The following is a 25,990-nucleotide window of genomic DNA, read 5'->3' on the forward strand; positions in this document are numbered from 1 at the left end:
TACCACAGTTCAAAAGCATCAATTCTTCGGCGCTTAGCTTTCTTCATAGTTCAACTCTCATGTCCATACATGACTACTGGAAAAACCATAGCTTTGACTAGATGGACCTTTGTTGGCAAAGTAATGTCTCCATCTTTTAATATACTGTCTAGGTTGGTCATAACTTTTCTTTCAAGAAGCAAGTGTCTTTTAATTTCATGGCTGCAGTCACCATCTGCAGTGATTTTGGAGCCCCCCAAAATAAAGTATGTCACTGTTTCCACTGTTTCCCCATCTATTTGCCATGAAGTGATGGGGCTGGATGCCATGATCCTAGTTTTCTGAATGTTGAGCTTTAAGCCAACTTTTTCACTCTCCTTTTTAACTTTCATCAAGAGGCTCTTTAGTTCTTCTTCACTTTCTGCCATAAGGGTGGTGTCATCTCATATCTGAGGTTATTGATACTTCTCCCGGCAATCTTGATTCCAGCTTGGGCTTCATCCAGTCCAGCATTTCTCATGATGTACTCTGCAAATAAGTTAAATAAGCAGGGTGACAATATATAGCCTTGACATACTCCTTTTCCTATTTGGAACCAGTCTGTTGTTCCATGTCCAGTTCTAACTTTGCTTCTTGATCTGCATACAGAGTTCTCAAGAGGCAAGTCAGGTTGTCTAGTATTCCCATCTCTTTCAGAATTTTCCACAGTTTGTTGTGATCCACACAGTCAAAGGCTTTAGCATAGTCAATAAAGGAGAAGGAGATGTTTTTCTGGACCTCTCTTCCTTTTTCAATGATCCAACAGATGTTGACAATTTGATCTCTGATTCCTCTGCCTTTTCTGAATCCAGCTTGAACATCTGGAAGTTCACGGTTCACATACTGTTGAAGCCTGGCTTGGAGAATTTTAAGCATTACTTTGCTAGCATGTGAGATGAGTGCAATTGTGAGGTGGTTTGAGCATTCTTCAGCATTGCCTATGCTTGGGATTGGAGTGAAAACTGACCTTTTCCAGTCCTGTGGCCACTGCTGAGTTTTCCAAATTTGCTGGCATACTGAGTGCAGCACTCTCACAGCATCATCTTTTAGGATTTGAAAGAGCTCAACTGGAATTCCATCACTTCCACTAGCTTTGTTTGTAGTGATGTTTCCTAAGGCCCACTTGACTTTGCATTCCAGGATGTCTGGCTCTAGGTGAGTGATCACACTACCGTGATCATCTGGGTCATGAAGATCTTTTTTGTATAGTTCTTCTGTGTATTCTTGCCACCTTTTCTTACTAGTCACCTAACTCAGGTGGGGACTCCATCTGAGAAAGGAGCACCACTTGCTGGGCTTGTCATGTTGCTAAGTGCTTTTGCATATTGCCCTCTCAGCCGTGTGTTGCCTGCGTAGCTAACCCAAAATGCCAAGGCTACTGTAATCATCCAAAAGGTCTCCCCAGAGCAGCATGATCAAGGCCATATGGTTTCAAGAGACAATTAGACCACTAATTACAAAGGCTTTAATTGACTATAAATGTGCATAAGGGCCTTCTACATCTCAAGACTAAGAGGAGTTAAGGAGGAGGGGATTGGATCCCAGGGCTGTTGTCACTGCCCAGGGAGAGGCTCTGGGCTAAATATACCAAGAAAACGAGTCCCGTAAGTAAGGGGGGCAGGGAAGGTGGGAGAACTCAGCCTGCATGGAGTCGGTAAATTGTGCCTGGACTGCATGTCCTAATCCGGAAGTAAAATAGTCTCGGAACCTGAAACAAATGGCAACACCTTAAGGAAAATGTAACAGGCCTACGGGCTCTGGGCCACCACTTCACCCACAACCATTATTCTTCATTGCTCTTCTGTTTACTGTGGATTCAATTTCTGATATGATGTGGCTGGCAAAAGCCAATCCCTAGAAGTTCTCTTGGGACACCCTGGGGAAAAAAATTGTTGCCACCTACAAAGAGGGCTCACAATGACGTCATCCAAAATTTGCTGGTAGCAACACAGAAGATTAAAGTAACAGGAAAAATCATATAAAACTAGGGATTCCCTGACAGTCCGGTGGTTAGGAGTCTACACTTCCACTGCAGGGAGCATGGTTCAATCCTTGGTTAGGGAACTAATATTGAGAACTAAGATTCCAAGAGTTATGAGACACAGTCAAAAAAAAAAGAGAAGTAAAAACTGAAATCAGAAGCTATATTATTAAAATTCAAATCTTTCTTAAAGGTTTTATGCAACAGGAAGGAGGAAAAGGAACTAGGAACTCATTGATTATTGTGGGGTTTTATTTGTTTGAAGAGTCTTCCCAGGTGGCTCAGTGGTAAAGAATCAGCCTGCTAATGCAGGAGATATAAGAGACATGGGCTTTGATCCCTGGGTCAAGAAGATCCACTGGAGGAGGAAATGGCAACCAGCTCAGTATTCTTGCCTAGAGAATCCCATGAACAGAGGAGCCTAGATGGGCTACAGTCCACCGGGTCAGAAAGGGTCAGACATGACTGAGCACATGCATTATAGATATTGAATTATTATTCTTGGCTTCTAAACACATTGATCAATGGGTATCTCTGAGGACCCCAAGTTCCATAAGTTCCATAAAGATCTATCCAGGCTACATGCTCATTGCCTTCAAGACACCAGAGATCCTAAGTCCTCTCATCTTTCCCTTGAGTGGGACAAGATTAAAAAACACACCTCATGAGAAGTCCCTGCCACCAAGGGAAAAGCTGACGGGGTTATTGAGGCCTTCAATGAGGATCACTGCTAAATATCTCAGTGAATGAAAAACGTTAAGATGAGACCCATCTCCCATTCCAGAGTTGACCTGATCCAATGGGTTTATCTTTTCCATGACCACAGTGACCCAAAAGACCCCCTCCTCACTTCCACTCCTGAAGAGGCCCCATTTGACCTTGAATCCAAGGAATTATTTTAACAGAAAGTGAAAGTGTTAGTCACTCAGTCATGTTGAGCTCTTTGCAACCCTATGGACTGTAGCCCTCCAGGCTCCTCTGTCCAAGGAATTCTCCAGGCAAGAATATTGGAGTGGGTAGCCATTCGCTTCTCCAGGGAATCTTCCCAACCCAGGGATCAAATCTGGGTCTCCTGCATTGCAGGCTGATTCTTTACCCTCTGAGCCACCAGGAAAGCCCTATTTTAACAGATACCTCCCCTAATTTCAGGGCAATGCTACTACATTTTATTGGGACTGCTGAAATCATCCAAAGGGCATGAAAACTCCTAGGAGAAAACTTACATTCTTTCCCTGTCCCTTGAAGCTGTAATTCTTACCATGTCTTTGAACAAACAAATGGAGATGAAATTAAACACCCTAGGAGGTAACTTAAGATTATAAATTGATCCACAGAGTTCAAACTCATGTTGGTCAACTGAATTTTTTTTCTCACTACTGATCCCTCCAGAATTTAGAAACTCTTATTAAATATTCTTATGTTCACAGCAATATAATTATTTGCCTAAATTCAATAAGAATCTGTTCTCCTTGTGACAGGACACAGTTGGAATCATTGGGCATATTACCAAGGGTTTGGCTGGGACATCATATTTGAGAATGTGCATAAACATACATACGACCAGGGTTAAAGAACTAAGGCTGACTCTGTGGAGCCAATAAAGCCAGAAACCAAGTTCCCTTAAAACCAAGTGCCCTTACTGAGTGTATGATTAATTTCTCTATCCAAAACTTTATTCTCTTGCTTGTCTCCTCTGACCTCAATCCCTTTTTGATCTCCTCTGACCTCAATCCTGTGCTAACTGAACACTAATCAACCAGAATCAGATGACTAAGATTGCTGTGGTCGATAACATCATTAATGTACTAAAATTGCCATTATTAGATATAATCATTCATATACAAATTCAAGTTGTTTCTCCAAGGCAAGATGACCTAAGAGACCCCCATTTTATGGACCACCTGGCCTGAGAATTGTAAACGGAAGAATTCCTACTCCCAAAACTATGATTAAGAAATGTCACAGAATTGCTTAGATGCAAGTGATTTTCTACATTCCAAAGAAGATCCCATTAAATCCAAGTTAACCCCTTATGTACTGATGCAAACATTAATTTCATTCCTGGATGATTGGTGGCTATTCACTCACATTCCTCTGTTAGAATCTAAAGAGGGTCAGGAGGGTCAGCTCACCCTGTCAGGTATATTATTTTCCTATTACCAAATTTTTTTGTATTGTATGATTTTGCTATAACCAAACTTATTGTAACTCTATGGTTATACAAATATTTTTCTTATCTCTGTTTAAAAAAATTAATTGTCAAAATAAAATATCAGATAACCTTTTTAAAATAAAATGTTTATTTTGAAACAAACAAAAAATAGAAATGTCACAGAAATGTCTCAAGATGATGATCACTCCCAATTCCTTTTTTCTTCCCTTTCAATACATCCCTAACTCAAAGACCAAGTTGGAGTGGATTCGAGACTTGTTTCTCACTGGCTGGTGTCCTGCAAATAAACCTTTACTTTGTTGCAAACATTGCCTGTTAGCATTTGGCTTTCTGCACTAGGGGTACATGAGCCCTTGCTCAGTAACAGCCACTTAGGAAAATCAGCCTGGCACATATAGATTTCCCAGTAGCCTTACCAGATGAGTAAGAAAGGTCAGGCCCAGGAACCTCAGGGTATTTGGAAGACCTTGAGAAGAGAGGAATTCATCTAAATCTATAGGTACTGCAGGCAAAGGTTGATGGTAAGTGTTTGGCATTGCTTCTTAGATTCTTTTTTTTTTTGGCTGCACTTCAGGGCATATGAGATCTTAGTTCCCTAACTGGGGATTGAACCCACACTCCCTGCAGTGGAAACACAGTCCTAACCATTGGGTCACCAGAGAAATCTAGCCTTTAAAAGTTCAATCCAAGATTCCTTATGAAAAGTTTCAGCAAATCAGACATAAAAGAGTCTGTATGGTCAATCACTATTCTTACTGCATTTGTGTGAATAGTAAGATCAAGTTTAATGAGACTAGATTTCTTTTGCAAACAAATTAGTCTTACTTTGATTATCTCCGATAGAAAAGGGGTGACTATAGAGGGGAAAAAAAAAAACAACTATGTTTCAGTAGAAACTATAATACACACTTGTGGATATTAGAGTCTAGCTCTGTTAGTGGTCTTTGTGGTTTTGTTTTCTACCTGTAAACGGGACTAGATATGAACTGTTTTCATTTTCTCTGCTATCTGGCTCCAACTCTCCAAACTAATGTTTCCAATATCTCTCCTTCTTTCTGACTTGGAATCACTGAGAACTAAAACTGCCCTTTTCCCAAAGGCATGAAAGCTAAAGTGGAACAACTTGAAATAAACTTTAGAGAAATCACCACACCAGCTCATAAATGGAGGATCTTCATAGTTATTGCTGTGTGGGACCCTCAGAAAGATCACCAGTGGCATTCAAACTGCAAACAAGGAAATTCTATTAGATCACCACTGCCTGCCCTCACTCCATCTGAAGATACTTCAAGCTTGGCATCCAGAAATCTTCTCAACTGATTGCCTTCAAAACTCAGAATCTTTTGCTTCCACAGAAATGCCTCTTACTAAATAACCTGATGCCAATACATGCACTGTGTAGGCCTAACCTGGAGAGCTCAGCTTCATTGTTCAGTTCAGTTCAGTCGCTCAGTTGTGTCTGATTCTTTGCAACCCCATGGACTGCAGCATGCCAGGCTTCCCTTTCCATCACCATCTCCCCGGAGCTTGCTCAAACTCATGTCCATCGGTGATGCCATCCAACCAACTCATCTTCTCTTGTCCCCTTCTCCTCCTGCCTTCAATCTTTCTCAGCATCAGAGTCTTTTCCAATGAGTTAGTTGGTCAAAGTATTGGAGTTTCAGCTTCACTATCAATCCTTCCACTGAATAATCAGGACTGATTTCCTCAACTGAAATAAGACACAACCCTTTAACTAAAGCAACTTGTCAGGATTAAGAGACCAATTCAATGACATATGGAGCAATCTACCAAATCAGGATAGATTCAAACATATTTATACCAAATGGCTGAAGATGTTCAAATATTTCACGCGTGCGTGTGTGCTAGGTCTCTTCAGTCTTGTCCAACTCTTTGTAACCCTATGCACTCTCTTCAGTCTTGTCTGACTCTTTGTGACCCTATGCACTATAGCCTGTCTGGCTCCTCTGTCTGTGGGATTCTCCAGGCAAGAATACTGAAGTGGGTTGCCATGCCCTCCTCCAACAGATCTTCCTGGCCCCAGGATCGAACCCTACATCTCTTATGTCTCCTGCATTGACAGGCAGGTTCTTTACCACTAGCACCACCTGGAAAGCTCAAAAATATTTCATAATATGACTCTAATCTTTGAAGATATTGCTAGGGCTCCCAAATCACTGACTTGGTTTCATCATGAGGCCGTTCAAGTGTGAGACAATGGCCATGAAGTGGGTTTCAGACTATTGCCTATACAATTATTGTAGGCTCTGCTACTATGATCCTACTTAGGTGTGCAGTTTCTGGGTTACAACCTGACTTACCCTTAACTTTTAGCAACTGTCTACCCAGGCAATTAGTTGACTCACCTTTAATTCTGTTGCCTCCACATCACAGGGTAGATTGTAGTGTAAACCTTGACAGATGACTTTTCCTTTTGGAATGGAAGTGTTTGCCTTAAGCTTTGATTACCCAAGCACCCACTTCAATCAGGTCTATCTTGAAGAAGCAATTAGGTGAAGAATCAAGCCAGCTTTCCCTACTGAGGGGCCTTTGTTTTAGAGACCTTGGTTGATTTTAATAAATGACCGTTTGGGCCACCTGTTTTTTCTCTTCCTGCACTTTATATAACAGCCGGAATCTGTTATATTTTAAATTTGCCAATAGAGAGAGAGCCCAGGATACCCAAGGGCCTCACACTCTTCTCCAGTAAAAGCTGAGCCTCCGGCTCTCACATGCATTCTCTCTTCTTTCTACTTGCAACCTTGCTGTGTGGCCTCAAGTGTGCTGTGTACTTTCCAGGACTTGTAAGTATTAAACTTTCATTTTTTTCAGTTTCCTAATGGCTATTGCTTAAGGGCATCTTGTAATCGTAATAAGAACCACAAAGGCCGTTCCAACCACATTGCTTATTGATAGACTGAGATGAGCACAAAATGGGTGGAGTGTCTTTACTCACGTTTATGGATCATTTCCGCTTCCTTTTTGAAATTTCTGTTTGTATTTTTGCTCATTTTCTCTTGTGTTATTTATTAGTCTGTTTTATTGATTCATAGGTGTTTGTCTACATATCTTACAGCTCTTTGGTTAGTTCTATGTGTTACAAATACAGACAATTGTGACTTGTCTTTTCACTCTCTTCATGGGGCCTTTTGATGAATGGAAGTTCTCAGTTTTCAATTAGTCAAACTTATGTATTTCCTTTATGGTTTAAACCTTTTGTATCTTGCTCTTAAAAGCTTTGGTTAAAGGACTTTTCCATAAAGATGCTCTTCTACATTTTATTCTAAACTTATAAGATTTACCACTTACATTTAAATTCTCAATTCACCTGGAATGGGTTTTTAATATATGACATGAGATAGAGAATGGTTTTCATTTTCTTCCTTATGAATAGACAGCTATTCTGGCAGTTTATTGGAAAGACCAATATTTCCATCTGCATTTGCAATGTAGGCTGTGTTATATACCAACTTTTCATATATGCACGAGGGAAAAATATTAAGGAAAAGGTAGAATGAAATAAAGTGGCATGGAGGTCTTTGTCCAAGCAAGTCCATATCTATGTATTTATCCTAAAGGAATACCTATAAATGCAAAAAAAAAAACCAAAAAACACAACTTTTGGCTCAAAGATTTTGTTTATAAGATGTAAAAACAAAACAAAAAGTCTACTTATATATCCAACAAGAGGGGATTGTTTAAATAAATTATTGTACATCCATACAAAGGAACGCTGTAATCTAAGATGTAGTAGGTTTTAATGTGGTGACATGTGGTGACTGAAAAAAAAAATGCACAATCTAAAAGCTGAGAATTCTGTTTTATTCAGCAGATTTGCTGAGGACTTAAGCCTGGGAAGCAGCCTGTCAGATAGTTCTGAGGGACTGCTCTGAAGAGGTAATGGAGAAACCAGGATATACAGGAATTTTTGCAACAAAAACCAGGTAGTCCGAACATCAAAAAATTACTATTAGAGAAAATGAAACATTTCAAGTTAATGAATTCAGCAGTTTATGTGTTTTGTTCACGTTTTTCATAGTGATGTCAGAAAAACATAAATAAAACACAATTCGCTTTTCCTATGTTAAAAAATAAATAATATTGCATACATTAACGGGACCCAGAAATTCTACTCTTAGGTTCTTATCCAAGAGAAACAAAAACATGATTATGTGAATGTTTATAACAGGTCTGCTCATAATGACCCAAAACTATAAGCAATGCAGGTTACTTCATGTGGTGAATGACAAACTGTGGTGTTTCCATACAATAGAATATTACTCAGCAAAGAAAGACACTACAGACGGACGGATATGCCTCAGTGCTCTGTGCTATCAAAGAAGCAAGACTCAAAAGGCTGTATACTCCATTGATAAGACATTTGGGAAAAGGCAAACATACAGAAAAATAAAATATCATGGGTTGCTAGTGGTGGGGGTGGTGGGAGGGGCTGACTACAAAAGAGGACAAAGAAGCTTTTGGGGTTGAAGAAATGTGTATGTTGATTACTGCGGTGATTAGACTATGGGTTTGTCAAAACTCAGATATAAACACTAGAAAGTGTGACTGTATGCAAAGTGTTCCTATATGCAAACAACACCTCAATAAAAAGATGCAAAGTATAAAAGGTGTATAATACCTTTATAAATTAAAACAAGCCAACCATGTGAAAGCTAGAGAAAAATATGCTAAGAATATTTAATGATATGGATAAACGTTCCCAATATTGCCAAATGAATATCCATGCCACACAACTGTGTAACAGACTTCATCTGCTTGTGTGTATGTGTGTATATACACACATGTGCGTGCACACACACACACACACACACTGGTAGGAAGACTCACTGCTAGCTAAACACCAGAAACGGTGTCCACATCCTTCTGAGTGGAGGGATCACAGCTGATCTTTATTTTCTTTTGCTCTTCTTTTGGTTGATTTTCCCACAAAGACCACACTTGGTCCTGGCTCCTTGGAACCGCTGGAGTCCAGGGCTGGCTCTGGGAGCCTGGGAGGAGGCCTCCACTCCACAGCTGGGAAAACAGCAGCCCCCAGATGAACCCTGAGCCCTGTCCCGTCAATGTTTATTTTTCCTCCCTGAGTAGACAAAGCAGGAGACTGCGCAACAGTGGGCAGGGGTGAGGGGGTGCAGTAATTCAGACCCAGAAGCCCCCTTCAGTTGCCACAAGGCAGCCTGACCATCTCAGAGGCAGTGGCTCACACCTGCTCGCCCCTTCCCCGTGACCTAGGCTCTAGTACATGAGGGGTATGGTCAGGAGGGTGTGCTCTGGTGCCCCCCACCCTGACTGATGCCCAATTAATCACTTATTAATTAATTAGTCACTTATTAATCACTGTGTCCCTGCATCAGGGACTCAGCCTCTCTGTGTCTCCGTGTCCTCCTCTGGAAACATGAGGATAAAGATGGAGGCTAGCTCATCAGGATGTCGTCTGTGTATATAAGCATGCACACATGTGCAAACGGCTTTGAACAATGCCTGCCACCTAAGTGCTTAGCATTAGCTAAGCATTAGCATCCTTGCTGTGAAAATCCTGCTGATAGATGTATGAGCCTACTGGTCCCATCTCAGGGCAGGTGGCGCTCACAGGGTCACTGTCCTGACACCCCCCAAATAATTTTTAAACAACTCAAGTCCTTCACTTGTAATTTAGAGCATTCTGAAAGGAATAAGCACCACCTCCTGAGGCATTTCTTTATATATATATATATAAAATTTCATTTATTTCTTTATTATTTTTGGCCGTGCTGGGTATTCACTGCTGCTAGGGCTTTTCTCTAGTTGCAGTGAGCAGGAGCGACTCTCTAGTTGCAGTGCACGGGCTTCTGTTGCTTGGAGCACAGGCTCTGGGGTGTGGGGGCTTCAGTACTTGCAGCCCCCAGGCTCTAGAATTAAGGTGCACAGGCTGAGTTGCTCCTCGGCATGTGGGAACCTCCTGAATCATGGATGAAAGCCACCTCTCCTGCATTGGCAGGCAAATACTTTACCACTGAGCCACCAGGGAAGCCCGAGATATTAATACTTCTCAATATTTCCCTGTCCTCGATTGTTCATATCCCTCACCACCATCACTATCAGCTTTTTGGAGGTCTCTCTTCTCCAAACTCCCTTAATTCAGCCAACAAGCACCTACTGTGTGCCAGAAGCCAACCGAGGTACCTGGGAGCAAAACAGATAAGAAACTTCTTTATCCATATGTAGATTAAGAGCCAGCCCCCAGAGCTAGCCCTGCCCTAGAACCTCTATCATTTCCCTCTTTCTCCCCCCACCCTCCCTTCTTCATTGTTTTGCCACTCAGAACTCCCAAACCCCTGCAGCCCCCTCCTCAGAGAGTGGGGGGACGGGATGAAGCTGAGCCAGACTCTCCTTACTGGGCAGGACTTGGCACTTCCAGTCATCAACAGCCACATCCATTACAAATGGAGAGTTCCAGGTCCAGCCAGCACAGGAGGGGCTTAGCCATGGTGGCCTCATTTTGCAAAGGTCATCTCAGTCCCATTTGGATTGGCAGCAACTTCCAGGCAGCAACTTCCCCACTGTTGTTCACTCCTCAGGGAAGGTACAGCATTGGGCAAAATGTACAGTAGGCTCTTGGTGGCTAGTAGAGCCCCCGAAGACGGCCCCTGGACAGATCTCTTTCAGGGGCCGTGGATGGCCCACGTTGGAATCCACTGATGTGCTGGGGCGGCGTGTGGAGCAGGGGTTTGCTGTGTGCTTATAGAGATCAGTACCCCATGCTGGCAGAGCACTCCACCCCTTTTGAAGACCCCCAACTGGCCAATCTCCCACTCATTTTGAGCTCCAGGGGAAAGGCAATGGGTAACAGTGGGAGGGGGCCAGGGTTTGAACTTGTCCTCAGTTCCACCCCTTAGTAGCTCTGAAGCCTTGGCAGCCTTCCAGACTCTTGGACCCTCGGTGTCTTCTGTAAAAATACAAATGTTAACTCCTTCCTGAGTGGACAGGATTCAGTGAAATGTAGTACCTGGAAGCATTTTGTTAATGCTTGTCTGCCCTTTTCTCTGAGAAAAGAAGCCTCCACTTTCAGACTATCAGACACCTGGGAACAGAATCCGAGACACTGACTCATGTGGTTCTTATCACTGGGGTCACTGCATATCTACACATGCAAGCTTGTGTACAACACACACACACACACACACACACACACACATGTATGGGTATTGTTCTAACCACTGTTCCTAATGGCAGCAACAGAAAGCAGCTGTGCTGATTGGAGCAGGAAAAGAAATGTACAAAAAAGATAGAAGTTTGGCTTATGCAATCACAGGAATTTCTATGCCTTAACTATGAAGGCAGAGTGAATTAATTAATTAAAATTAATTGAGAGGCACACATAGTATTGGACTTCCCAGGTGACACTGAAAGAATGAAAGTGAAAGTCGCTCAGTCCTGTCTGACTCTTTGCGACCCCATGGACTATACAGTCCATGGAATTCTCCAGGCCAGAAAACTGGAGTGGGTAGCCTTTCCCTTCTCTAGGGGATCTTCCCAACCCAGGGATTGAACCCAGGTCTCCTGCATTGCAGGTGGCTTTTTTACCAGCTGAGCCACAAGGGAAGCCTGGTAAAGAACCCGCCTGCCAATGCAAGAGACATAAAAGATGCAGGTTTGATCCCTGGGCAGGAAGATCCCCTGGAGGAGGGCATGGCAGCCCACTCCAATATTCTTGCCTGGAGAAGCCCATGGACAGAGGAGCCTGGCGGGCTACAATCCATGGGGTCACAAAGAGTCAGACACAGCTGAAGCGACTTAGCACACACACACAGTATTATGCCGCTCACAGTGCTCCATAATGGCTAAGAGAAGAATAACCTTTTCATGTGACACCTCTGTTCAAAATCCTTTAATAGCTCCTGTCACCAACGTAGTCCTGGCCTCAGGCTGTGGTGGGTGGGGTGGAGGATCTGAATTCTTTCAAAGGATCTAGGAATCCAAATAGTTCAGGAAGGCTTGTCTGGAAGCCAGCACACATTCCCCAGGAGGGTAAGAAATGCTCTCAACCCCACCTGCTTCCCTGCTCTCACCATCCTTCTCCCCTCCTGCTGCTGCTGGTAAGTCACTTCAGTCGTGTCTGACTCTGTGCGACCCCATAGACATCAGCCCATCAGGCTGCCCCATCCCTGGGATTCTCCAGGCAAGAACACTGGAGTGGGTTGCCATTTCCTTCTCCAATGCATGAAAGCGAAAAGTGAAAGTGAAGTCCCTCAGTCATATCCGACTCAGCGACCCCATGGACTGCAGCCCACCAGGCTCCTCCATCCATGGGATTTTCCAGGCAAGAGTACCGACCCTCCCCCTAGGAATCTGGAATTGCTACTCCAATTGGCTGGATTCTAGAACACTAATGGGTTCTTGTCTGATAGTGGGCAGGAGTTTCGGGGGCTAAAGGGTACACATCCAGGTGCCCATTTTCAGTTCTTCTGCTCTGTGCTACGTGACCAGTAAGCCTAACCAAAGCTCACTCTGGTTTTCTCCCTCTCCCTCTCTCCACCCAAGCCAGCCATTGGGGTTTCACCCCCACGCATTCAGCCAAGGGCTGGGAGGGGATGAGACCTGCACCCCCACCCCCACCTCTGTTCCAGGCCAGCCTCAGCCACTGGCCACTGGCCCAACTGACGATGAATCACTACTTTGCTTCCGAGTGTGACAGTCTGAGTTCAGTTCCCCAGGTGCAGAGGGGGCCAGGGGGTGGGGAACTGGTCAGGCAAGTTTTAGTCATTTAGAGGCCCCTTAGACTAACTATAGGAGAAGGCAATGGCACCCCACTCCAGTACTCTTGCCTGGAAAATCCCATGGACTGAGGAGCCTGGTAGGCTGCAGTCCATGGGGTCGCTGAGAGTCGGACACGACTGAGCGACTTCACTTTCACTTTTCACTTTCATGGATTGGAGAAGGACACTCCAGTGTTCTTGCCTGGAGAATCCCAGGGACAGGGGAGCCTGGTAGGCTGCTGTCTATGGGGTCACACAGAGTCGGACACGACTGAAGTGACTTAGCATAGCATAGCATAGCCTAACTATTAAATATCATCCAAATGTGCCCCTGCCTCTTCATCTCGAATGTCTCTAAACCCTGAGTTTGAAAAATGCAAATTCATTTTAAAAAGTCTCTAGATTTGCAGTGGCTTTTTTTCAACTTACTGGATGCAAACTTAATTATTATCACATGAGGATCTTCATACTTGAAAAACTTAGGGGACACTGGGCTCTGAGAACAAGACCACAACATGCCTTGCTTACCTCCACCTGGCCTACCCTTCCCCCACACAGTCCATGGAGGATGCCCAGGGGTCTAAGGGGATGTGCTTCTGCAGGAGTCCTGACATTTCAGAGTCAATTTCATCATGCAACCTAACAGGACGTGCTCCCTTCCCTCTTTTTGAGGTCCTCTATATCCACATGCCACTTCTCAGTTGTGTGGCCTTGGGGAAGCTACTTAATTTCTCTGAGCCTCAATTTTCTCATCTGTGAAATAGAGCCAATAATACCTACTTTCAGAGACAGGTGAGGATTATTAAAAGAGAATGTTAGCCAAGGGTGTGGCTTGGTTGTTGCCGAGGGATTCGTTTACATCCTCCAAAGACAGGGCTGCTCTTGCAGATGAGGACTCTGAGACCCAGAAAGGTGCAAAGACTCGTTCAAGTTCGCATAGCCGTGTAGAGGCAAAGCCAGGGCTAAAAGCCTGGCCCCGGTCCTCACTGGCCACCCCTGATCCCCACCTGCCCAGGTCTCCAGCCCCATGCTCTCATCACTACCAAGCAGGGCCAGGCTGGCAATGGTTTTTTCCTTACCAGCAGCAGGCTCCAGAGCTGGCTGAGTACACACCTATTTCCCAACCTGGCTGGGGGGAAATGGCTCTGGGTGTTCCTTGGACATTTGGCAACTATGTGTTGCATTACTTCCTGTGATTGTCCCTGGGGCTGGAGGAGGCCCAGCCTGCTGGAGCCAACACTGTAACCCTGGCGAAGGGTTTCAGCTTCCAGAGAGAAATGAGAAGTGAGAGGGACACACTCCCTCCCCTCTGTTCCCTAGGACAACCTCTCTGCTTTCTGTTTCCCTTTCCCACAGCCTTCAGCTCTCTCCAGAAACTGTCCCTCCTGCAAAGCCAATACCTTCAGGCTCAGAAGTGGCCTGCTTCTCTCAACCCCAAGGCTGCCCCTCCATGGCCAAGGTCAATTTTCACCTTCTCCAGGAAGCCTCTGAGGATTGTCAGGCTGCACTTGTTCTCCTTAGGCTCCAAACAACTTATTGTCTGGAATTTATTCTCTGGGCTCTGACTCTTCTTTCATTTACTGACAATATATTTTTTTTTAATTTTAATTTTAAAAATTGCTTGCAAGGATCTTAGTTCCTCTACCAGGCTTGAACTGGGCCTACAGCAGTTTAAACTGCCACGCTGAGTCCTGACTACTGCACCATCAGGGAATTCTCCTAAACTTTCAATTTTTATAAAATTTTAAAGGTTGTGAAAGGTTGTTGCTGAGCCATGAAAGATGCTGGGATTCTTGGCCTCCAGAGCAGAGGAATTCAATCTGGGGCCAGGCTTGATTGCTCAGAGCTTTTGTGTAATAAAGTTTTATCAAAGTATAAAAGAGATAGAGAAAGCTTCAGACATAGACATCAGAAGGGGGCAGAAAGAGTGCCCCCTGCTAGCCTTTCAGTTCAGTTCAGTTCAGTCGCTCAGTTGTGTCCGACTCTTTGGGACCCCGTAAATCTCAGCACGCCAGGCCTCCCTGTCCATCACCAACTCCCGGAGTTCACCCAAACTCATGTGCATCGAGTTGGTGATGCCATCCAGTCATCTCATCCTCTGTCGTCCCTTCTCCTCCTGCCCCCAATCCCTCCCAGCATCAGGGTCTTTTCCAATGAGTCAACTCTCCGTATGAGGTGGCTAAAGTACTGGAGTTTTAGCCTCAGCATCAGTCCTTCCAATGAACACCCAGGACTGGTCTCCTTCAGAATGGACTGGTTGGATCTCCTTGCAGTCCACGGGACTCTCAAGAGTCTCCTCCAACACCACAGTTCAAAAGCATCAATTCTTCGGCGCTCAGCTTTCTTCACAGTCCAACTCTCACATCCATACATGACCACAGGAAAAACCATAGCCTTGACTAGACGGACCTTTGTTGGCAAAGTAATGTCTCTGCTTTTGAATATGCTATCTAGGTTGGTCATAACTTTCCTTCCAAGAAGTAAGTGTCTTTTAATTTCATAGCTGCAATCACCATCTGCAGTGATTTTGGAGCCCCCAAAAATAAAGTCAGCCACTGTTTCCACTGTTTCCCCATCTATCTACCATGAAGTGATGGGACCAGATGCCATGATCTTAGTTTTCTGAATGTTGAGCTTTAAGCCAACTTTTTCACTCTCTTCTTTCACTTTCATCAAGAGGCTTTTTAGTTCCTCTTCACTTTCTGCCATAAGGATGGTATCATCTGCATATCTGAGGTTATTGATATTTCTCCTTTAGCAGGATGTTATATACCTATCAGCAAGCTGTTAATTAGAGAAAGGCGAGGTCTCAAAACTCAGAGGGGCACCAGGCCCCTCACCCACAACATGGACTTTGAGATAACAGCGGCACCAGGTGAGTCATCCCCGGCCTTAAAACGATTGACATAAATCTTGAAGAAAGGCAGGTTTCCAAGTAAATATGGAGATTCATTAACATAGATCAGGGGAACAATGCATGAGTAGAACATACAGGTTTGTTGGGCCCTTATCGGTTGAACATTTCATGCAAAGATGGGCATAATAAAGGGCAGAAATGGTATTGACCTATCAAAAGCAGAAGATATTAAGAGGAGGTGGCAAGAATACACAGAAGAACTATACAAAAAAGATCTTCACAACCCAGATAACTATGATGGTGTGATCACTCACCTAGAGCCAGACATCCTGGAATGCAAAGTCAGTTGGGCTTTAGGAAGCATCACTGTGAACAAAGCTATTGGAGGTGATGGAATTCCAGTTGAGCTATTTCAAATCCTGAAAGATGATGCTGTGAAAGTGCTGCACTCAATATGCCAGCAAATTTGGAAAACTCAGCAGTGGCCACAGGACTGGAAAAGGTCAGTTTTCATTCCAATCCCAAAGAAAGGCAATGCCAAATAATGTTCAAACCACCTCACAATTGCACTTATCTCACACGCTAGCAAAATAATGCTCAAAATTCTCCAATCCAGGCTTCAACAGTATGTGAACTGTGAACTTCCAGATGTTCAAGCTGGATTCAGAAAAGGCAGAAAAACCAGAGATCAAATTGTCAATATCTGTCGGATCATTGAAAAAGGAGAGTTCCAGAAAAATATCTACTTCTCCTTTATTGACTAAGCCAAAGCCTTTGCTGTGTGGATCACAACAAACTGTGGAAAATTCTTTAAGAGATGGGAATACCAGACCACCTGCCCTGCCTCCTGAGAACTCTGTATGCAGATCAAGAAGCAAAGTTAGAACTGGACATGGAACCACAGACTGGTTCCAAATAGGAAAAGGAGTACGTCAAGGCTGTATATTGTCACCCTGCTTATTTAACTTCTATGCAGAGTACATCATGAGAAACGCTGGGCTGGATGAAGCCCAAGCTGTAATCAAGATTGCCAGGAAAAATATCAATAACCTCAGATATGCAGATGACACCACCCTCATGGCAGAAAGTGAAGAAGAACTAAAGAGCCTCCTGATGAACGTGAAAGAGGAGAGTGAAAAAGTTGGCTTAAAACTCAACATTCAAAAAACTAAGATCATGACATCCAGTCCCATCACTTCATGGCAAATAGATGGGGAAACAGTGGAAACAGTGACATACTTTATTTTCTGGGGCTCCAAAATCACTGCAGATGGTGACTGCAGCCATGAAATTAAAAGATGCTAACTCCTTGGAAGAAAAGCTATGACCAACCTAGGCAGCATATTAAAAAACAGAGACAAAAGTCCATCTAGTTTAAGCTATGGTTTTTCCAGTAGTCATGCATGGATGTGAGAGTTGGACCATAAAGAAAGCTAAGCACCAAAGAATTGATGCTTTTGAACTGTGGTGTTGGAGAAGGCTCTTGAGAGTCCCTTGGACTGCAAGGAGATCAAACCAGTCCATCCTAAAGGAAATCAGTCCCGAATATTCATTGGAAGAACTGATGCTGAAGCTGAAACTCCAATATTTTGGCCACCTGATGCGAAGAACTGACTCATTGGAAAAGACCCTGATGCTGGGCAAGACTGAAGGCAGAAGGAGAAGGGGACAACAGAGAATGAGATGGTTGGATGGCATCACCGACGTTATGGATGTGAGTTTGAGTAAGCTCCGGGAGTTGGTAATGGACAGGGACACCTGGTGTGCTTCAGTCCACGGGGTCACAAAGAGTCAGACACGACTGAGCGACTGAACTATCGGTTCTGTGGCTTCCCTTGTGGCTCAGCTGGTAAAGAATCCACCTGCAATGCAGAAGACCTGGGTTCGATCCCTGGGTTGAGAAGATACCCTGGAGAAGGGAAAGGCTACCCACTCAGTATTCTGAGCCACTTTCACTTCACTTCACTTATGGGTTCTGCATCTTAAGCGGAACTGACTTGGAGAAAGACAGAGTCTAGGGTAAATACATGCCCACTCCAGTGTTCTTGCCTGGAGAATCCCAGGGACGGGGGAGCCTGGTGGGCTGCCGTCTATGGGGTCACACAGAGTCGGACACGACTGAAGCGACTTAGCAGCAGCAGGGTAAATAAGTAGTTCATTAACATAGATTTAAGACAAACATTTCCATAAGAAAGACACACACTGGTTAGCTCAAGGTTTGAGAAAAGTTAAGTTCAGGTGGAGCCAGGTATCATGGCAACACATATTTTAAGAGAAACCTCCTTTTAATTTTGTATAGAGAAGGGGAAAAAAAATCTGATACTTGTTTTTTTCCTCCTGCCGCCTGAGAGAGAGATAAAAAATGTCTGACACTTGCAGCCTATGTCCTCTGTTTGGAGACCCCTGGGCTTCCTGCCTGTTACCCTCTCAGTTGCTTTCCATTTACAGCTATGACAAAATATTGGCTAGATTCCCCATGTTGTTCAGTGCATCCTTGAACCCATCTTACACCCAGTAGTTTATGCCCCCCACTCCCCCACTCTCTGTTACCCCTCCTCCCTTCCCACTGGTAACCACCAGTTTGTTCTCTATGAATCTGCTTCTTTTATATTATATTCACTAGTTTGTTGTATTCATTTACTCACTACTGAATATATCTTGTGATCTACTCTAAGAACTGCACTAGTAATAAAATAATAAGAGAAAGATTTACATTCACCTCTAAGACAAGGTACCCAAAGGGGCCTTTTTATGAGACTCAAGGCTCTGGAAGAGACTTTTGTTAGCTAACAAGGTAGGGGAGACACCCTCTCAAGAGGTTGTTGTTGTTGTTCGGTCGCTCAGTCATGTCCGATTCTTGGCAACCCCATGGACTGTAGCCTGCCAGGCTCCTCTGTCCGTGGGATTCTCCAGGCAAGAATACTGGAGTGGGTTGCCATGCCCTTCTCCAGCAAGAGGTTATCGCCATAGTACAAAACATCTTTTTTTTCTTTTGGCTGCTCTGGGTCTTAGTTCGTCATGGTGCAAGGGCTTTCTCTAGCGGAGCACGGGCTCTAGAGAGCCCAGGCTCAGTAGCTGCAGTGCACAGATTTTAGATGCCCCTCAGCACATGGGATCTTAGTTCCCTAACCAGGTATCAAACCCCTGTCGTCTGCATTGGAAGGTGGATTCTTGACCACTATGCCACCAGGGAAGTCCTATGATTGCCTTTTAGATACTACACACCCTGAGGCCTGATCTCCATGAAGTCCTATTCCTCCCTTCCCCTCCACCCCCCAGGACCCTCCACGAACCCCTTCCTGTTCCTGCATCCCAAATCCAGGGTCAGTAAATAACTGACAACATACACGGGAAGCCAGACACCCAGAGGATGTGGGGCCAGGAGGGAAAGAGCTGGAGGATCAGGGGCAGAGGGGGAGGGAGTCGTTTCCGGGACTTCCACTAACCACAGGATGGCCTCATCCTAACACTGGGAGGGGCCTGAAGAACAGCTGCCCCCAAGGATGAGTGTGGGGACGGAGACAGGTGCAGCAAGGTTAAGCGACAAAGTCAAGCTCACAAAGCAAGTAAGTGGCAAGCTGGGATCTGTGCCCAGGTCCATAAGGTTTCAGCCCACACTCCTAACTGCCTTGCTGTGCTGGGAGGGGGTGTTTCTCCCCACAGTGCCTGGCTGAGTGGCAGCTCACAGAGGCCATGGGAGCACTAGACCTCTCCCTCTGCACAGGTCCAGCCCAGACCCAAAGACCTGACAAGCGAGGGCTCAGTGCGTGGTGCCCTAGTGTGTTTTCCTGGGGAGTCCAGGACTCTCCAACCAGCTGGCCAGGATGGTTAAATTAGGACTATTTCTTGAGCACTTTCTCCATGCCAATCGATTCACGCCTATTATTTAACCCCCAGAACAACCCCCATGCTGGGCATTGTTTCCCCATGTTTAAATGAGGAACCCAAATTTCAGAAGGGTCAAATAACTTGACCAGAGCAAATAACTTGGCTGGAACTATAAACTCAGGGCTCCAAGCCAAATGCACTTTCTTTTGGAAAAAAAATCAACATCCTAAGGAGCATGGATTAGAAAGACGGAAAGAACCAGCCCATGAATCATCCACTCTTGACCCATCCCACCTCTAAATTTCTGCTGAGGTAGTGTATTTTCCTATGTTGTGAGTTGGGACAACAGGAGAGAGTTTGAATGGATGACAGAAATATTCTATATTTCTATGGTGATCCTGGTTATACATAGCTGTACGTGTATTAACGATTCATAGAGCTAAAAGAAACTATATGAAGTAAATATGGCATAATGTTAAGATTTTACAAATTTGGGTAGTCTGTTCTTACCTTTATATTTGAAAGATTTTACAATAATAACAAAAAGGCCAAAAAAGAGGAAGAAGAAAAAGAAGAGGAGAAGGAGGAGACACTGGAAAAAGCCTGTTTAGGTGCAATGGCTGGAGCTGCTGCAGTCATCTTGCAACTGTCAATGAAAAATTACTCAGTCAATCTAAGAAAGAAATGAAGATTTTTATTTGAGCCAAACTGAGGATTATAACCCAGGAATATGAGAAATTAATCTGTGAACTTAGTTTCCCCTTCTCCATTCTTTGGCCACTGAATAAAACTTGTATTGTTTCAATCTCAAACAAAAACAGGAACAGCATCTCAGAAAGCTCTGAGGGCTGTTCTACCATGAGAAGTCAAAACACAGTTACATAAGTTTTTTGAGACAGAGGACTGTAAATTACATGATGAATCACTGACATTTTACACAATTCAGATATGCAAGTACAAGGTGATGATGTGATCCCCTTACAAGATCAAGAAGGAATGTTACCTTTCCATCAAGAAGAGTTGTCTTCTTGATGCTGGGAGAATGCTTCTCTTTAGGGCTGAGCTGGTATTTCTGCCAACAGCGAAGATTTAGTCGATGCCTAATGCAGATACACAATGCACAGTAGAAGGGAAAGAGGAAGCCAAAGGACAGAAATAAGTTTTTTATGTTTAAATTTTTCTTGTCTTGCCATAAAATATGAATTTTATTTCACACAACTATGAAAGAAGCCAGTGTAAGGGTAAATTTGAGATACTAGGGTGGCAGAGCAGACAGGTGTGGAGAGATGGTAAATGCCTGTTAATTAATGAATTTTTTAAATTAGCATTTTTGTTGCAAATTTGGTGGTTTTTTTTTTTTTTTCCTGGCCAAACAGCATGTGGGATCATAAAGGTGCCCCAACCAGGGATCAAATCCACAGCTCTTATAGTGAAAGTGCAGAGTCTTAACCACTGGATGGCCAGGAAGTCTTGTTAGCTGTTGAATTAATCAGATCCTCAAACCTGCTCTCTCTCTGGGCTTCATCTCTGAGATATGGGTAGACTGTTGAAGCCAATGTGAGCTGAGGATTTCTGTTGCTTGGGTTGAAGACACTGTCGCTCACACCAAGTAAAGAGTCAGGTCTGAAGCAGTGGGGCCCCACCATGGCCAGGGGCAGAACCAAAAAGGAGGTCAGAGGTTTGCTGATGGACGCTTCTGGATTTGACTGAGCATAAGCATCAGAAGCCAGTGGGGCTGGCTTATTGCCAGTTGGTTTTAAGATTCTTACGTTGTGGCAATTTAAGTTATCATTCTGTGAGTTTCCTTGTAATACCCCTTTCCTGTCTGATATCCTCAGGGAGGCAATATCTGCCTGGACCCAGGGGACTCAGGAATTTGGGGCAGTTAGAGCTGCAGGTATTCCAAACTGTGTAAGATAACTTTTCAAAAAATGGATTTTCTGACAAGTCATTAGTCTGTGTGTTTTGGCCTGTGTCTTCCTTGTACGGATACAGACATGGGAATCTGGGGGCCCAGGAACGCAGAGCTAGGGTGAAGACCCAGGGTGACAAGTTCTCTTAGAAACTACCCCAAGAAGAGAGGAGAATATTTCTCTCCATGAAAGGCACTGCGACCTTGACAGGGACATAACTGCCTTGTGACTCAGTTTCCTTATCTTCAAAATGGAGGATAATTATTCCTCTCTCACAGGTTATTTGGGGTTTCCCTGGTAGCTCAGACGGTAAAGAATCCACCTGCAATGCAGGAGACTCGGGCTTGATCCCTGGGTTGGGGAGATCCCCTGGAGCAGGGAATGGCAACCCACTCCAATGTTCTTGGCTGAGAAATCCCATGGACAGAAGAGCCTGGCAGGCTACTATCCATGGGACACACTGAGGGATTAACAATTTCTTCACTTTTCACTGGTTATTTAAAGGCTTGAAGACAATATAAATAAAGTGTCATAGTAGATGCTCTGTCCATAGCCACTGTTTTCATTCTACAGCAAGCCAGAAGGATTCTCGGTTGTGGTGGGTGGCGGCAGGAAGGGAGATCCTTTCAGAAACAGTGGAAAGAAAAGAAAGAAAAAAAACTCAGAAAGTCTCATGTCCTCCAGGCTCAATGGGCTTCATTAGATTTTCATCAAATCAGAGTCGGGGAGACAGGGCGTCAGGGGGCTGATGAGGACCCAGCAGGAGAGAAGCTGGCCTCCCTCTCTGCAGCCCCACCCCTCCTCTCATCACCATGGAGACGGTGCCATGCTGCCTGGTGGGGTTCCCGCCCACACTGGGCCTGAGGCTGCTGCAAAGGGAGGGGCAGGGGCCTAGCAGACAGAATTCCGTCTGGAAAGTTGGAGGGAGGGTGGGGAGTGTGTGTGCTGATGCCACCCCCACCCCCACCCCGCCCCAGCTCCCAAGATGCTGAAGGACTCAGGTTAGTGTGGGATGCGTCTGCGCTTGAATCCCAGCTCTGCTAGCAGCCTAGCTGCGTGACTGTGGAAAGAACACTTCCCCTCTCGAAGCCTCAGGCTTCACATATGTCAAAGGAAAGGGGAAAAGGTATAAGAACAAAAGCCTGGTGAAAAAAACTGTAGGGTAAGGAAGCAATGAAATACAGAGAACCGCACATACTGTTCTTAAAAAAGGGAACTTCACAAAACCGGCGTTGATTACTTATTTCTGTGTTGAAAGACACACCTGATCTACGCTTACCAAAAGTGGGGAGCGAGGAGAGAAATACTCTAAAATACACTTCTGCTTGTCCTCTCTGGAGCTGGGGATTGCACGTAATTTTTATTTATATTTTTTTTGGTTCTTTCTCAAATTTTGGCCCGTGAACATGGATTGCTTTGAAAGTCAGAGTGACAGTAATAGCTACCATTTGTGAGCATATTATGCATGGGGTATTGTGTTAAGTGCTGTACATGATTTAAAGCCCTTTATGTCTTCACAATAACTCGAGGTGGGGGGTGTACTCTGGTTATTGTCACTTTACAAAGAGGAACTGAGGTTCAGAGAGGTTACGGGGCTTGACCAAGGTCAAACCACCACAGAGTGGCAAAGCTAAGCTTTAAAACCAGTTAAAATACCAGACTCAAAATTCAAGCATTTAATTATTACCACTATTGCCTCTCAGGACAAGAAAATGCTTCAGGCTCTGTTTCCTTAAAGGTTTTACTGTGGAAAATACCAAAGAAATCAAAAGTAGAAAGAAAAATACAATTCTCAGTTACAAAATGAGTAAGTTCTGGGGATCTAATGTATAGCATGATAATTGCAGTTAAGAATACTATATACTTGGAATCTGTTAAGACAGTAAATCTTCATTCTCCCTACACACACCAAATGATAACCACGTGAAGAGAGAGATGAGCGAATTAGTTTGGTTGTGGCAATCTCTTCACAATGTATGCGTATACCGAATTATCACATTGTACACTTTAAATGTTCACTTGACCCTTAAACAATGCAGGGGCGAGGGGTGCTGACATCCCAAGCAGTCAAAAACTCGAGTATAATTTAGCGTCAGACCTCCATATATGCAGTTCCATCATATCCGAGGTCCCACATCTCTGGATTCAACCACCCACAGGTGGTGCAGGACGGCAGTACGTACTTATTGAAGGAAATCCGTATACAAACGCACCTGCACAGTTCAGACCTGCGCTGTTCAAGGAGCAACTGTGCACAATTTTGCCAATTATACCTCAGTAGAGCATAAAAAAAGGAGACAAAAATATAATCAACTCTGCTATACCTGCCACCCAGCTTCCAGGAAGTCCTTGGATGGAGGGATTTGGGTGGAGGGTTCAGGGAGCGGGGAAGGGGAGGGGAATGACGCTCAGAGCCAGGTCTTGACTTACACATACCATACACACCACACACACACACCACATATACATACACACACCACACCACACACAACCACACACCACACATAGATACACACATACCACACACAAACACACACCACACATACATACACACACACCACACACAAACACACCACACATGCATACACACACACCACACACAAACACACCACACCACACACAACCACACACCACACATACATACACACACACCACACACAATACACCACATCACATACATACACACACAACAAACACAACCACACACCACACATACATACACATACACCACACCACACCATACACACATCACGCATGCATACATACACCACACATACATACACACACCACAATACATACACACACACCATACCAAACATACCCTAAACATATACACACACACCACACACAAACACATCACATAACACACATACGTGCACACCGCACACCACACATGCATACACATAGACCACACATACATACACATGCACCACACATCATACACACATCACACATGCATACACACACACACCACAATACGTACACATATACCATACCACACACACCCCAAGCATACACACACACACACCCCACACACAAACACACCACACATGCATACACGCATCACACATACATACAACATACCACCCCACACACACCAAACGCAACCACACACACAACACACATACATACACACATGCCACACATACATACATACACAGCACACACACACACACAGGGCTCCCAGGCTCCACTGCTGGCTGTTCTGGGGCTGTGGCCCCACCATATGGTGGGGAACCGCAGGCAGGCAGCCGCCCACCCCCTCTTCCGCCCCTGCTCGTGTTCCTTCCTCCTTTCTCCGTTCTCCTGACTTGCATTTCCACAGCTGCCTCCTTTATAGGTCCCTGGTTCCCCTCCAAGACCTCAAGGTTTTGGCAGCTCTGCAGGACGAAGACATGGCCAGAGGCCCTGACACCGCACGGAGGTGGGCAACCCTGGTGCTGCTGGCCGCCCTGGGCACGGCGGTGACGACTACCAACCCTGGCATCGTGGCCAGGATCACCCAGAAGGGCCTGGACTACGGTAACTGGCTGCCTTCCTTTCCTTCTCTCCCATCACTGACTGAGCACCTGCCGTGTACAGCCCATAAATCCAGGCTATGGCCTGCTCACTGCTCCTTCAGGGCGGCCCTCTCACCCCGTCTTACAGAGCAAGAAGCTGGGCCAGGGTGAGTTACCCAAGGTCACAGAGTTGGGAGGCCGCAGCAGGGGGGATGGAACCCTAGTCTGGAGGACTCTGAGTCCAGTGCTCAGGCCCCTCAGGGTCCCCCTCCCTCTACCCAATAACCGATTCGGGCTTGGGCCCTTCACTTCCTTCCTAGCTGGTTCTCAGCCCTGATACTCATCTGGCAGCCCCTGGCTCAGTCCTCAGCGTGGGCCGAGCTCAGGCTCCGTGAGGAGCGGTGGTGCTTGGCAGCCACACTCTGCACAGTAGCCACCCGGGTGCCACAGAGAGGATCCCCCCAGGCCATTCCCTCAGGCCCAGACACAGCAGAGAATGTTATGAAGCAGCCTCCTGACCTGTTCATATCAGTCTAGGCACTATGCTAAAAGCACAAAATGTTACTAGTGACCTTTACAGATGAGCAGACAGACTGGAAGGAGGGAGGGGGAAGGGGGTGGCCTGGATCTGAGCTCTGGTCTGTGAAGTATCGGCGTGGGGCTGCTCAATGCTGCCTCTTAGTGGCAGAGAGATGACCTGCAGAACAGTTGGGGACAGCCGGTGCCAGAGACATCAGACCCGGGAGAAGGCAGGCTCTCAGGGGCAGTGGACCCCCAGAGGAATCAGGACATGACCGAAGTGAAGTGACAGTCGCTCAGTCATGTCCAACTCTTTACAACCCCATGGACTATACAGTCCATGGAATTCTCTAGGCCAGAATATTGAAGTGGGAAGCCTTTCCCTTCTCCAGAGGATCTTCCCAACCCAGGGATCGAACCCAGGACTCCTGCATTACAGGTGGATTCT

General features: G+C 45.0%; 1 protein-coding gene across 2 annotated transcripts in view; it reads left to right on the forward strand.

Annotated features, from left to right (window-relative positions):
- Window positions 1–6,823: 6,823 nt before the first annotated feature.
- The window catches only part of BPI (bactericidal permeability increasing protein), a 47,516-nt gene continuing 28,349 nt past the window's right edge, over window positions 6,824–25,990 (forward strand). Inside the window, exons 1-2 of one of the 2 annotated variants that reach the window (XM_061437561.1) lie at window positions 6,824–6,976; window positions 24,864–25,045. In XM_061437561.1, the coding sequence (XP_061293545.1) occupies window positions 24,919–25,045 (127 nt within the window). In that variant the 5' untranslated portion in view covers window positions 6,824–6,976; window positions 24,864–24,918. Of the gene's footprint in view, window positions 6,977–24,848; window positions 25,046–25,990 lie in introns of both variants that reach the window. The other variant, XM_061437560.1, reaches the window with a different exon arrangement.

The sequence above is a fragment of the Bos javanicus genome, chromosome 13 (assembly GCF_032452875.1).
Source record: "Bos javanicus breed banteng chromosome 13, ARS-OSU_banteng_1.0, whole genome shotgun sequence".
NCBI classification, from domain to species: domain Eukaryota; kingdom Metazoa; phylum Chordata; class Mammalia; order Artiodactyla; family Bovidae; genus Bos; species Bos javanicus.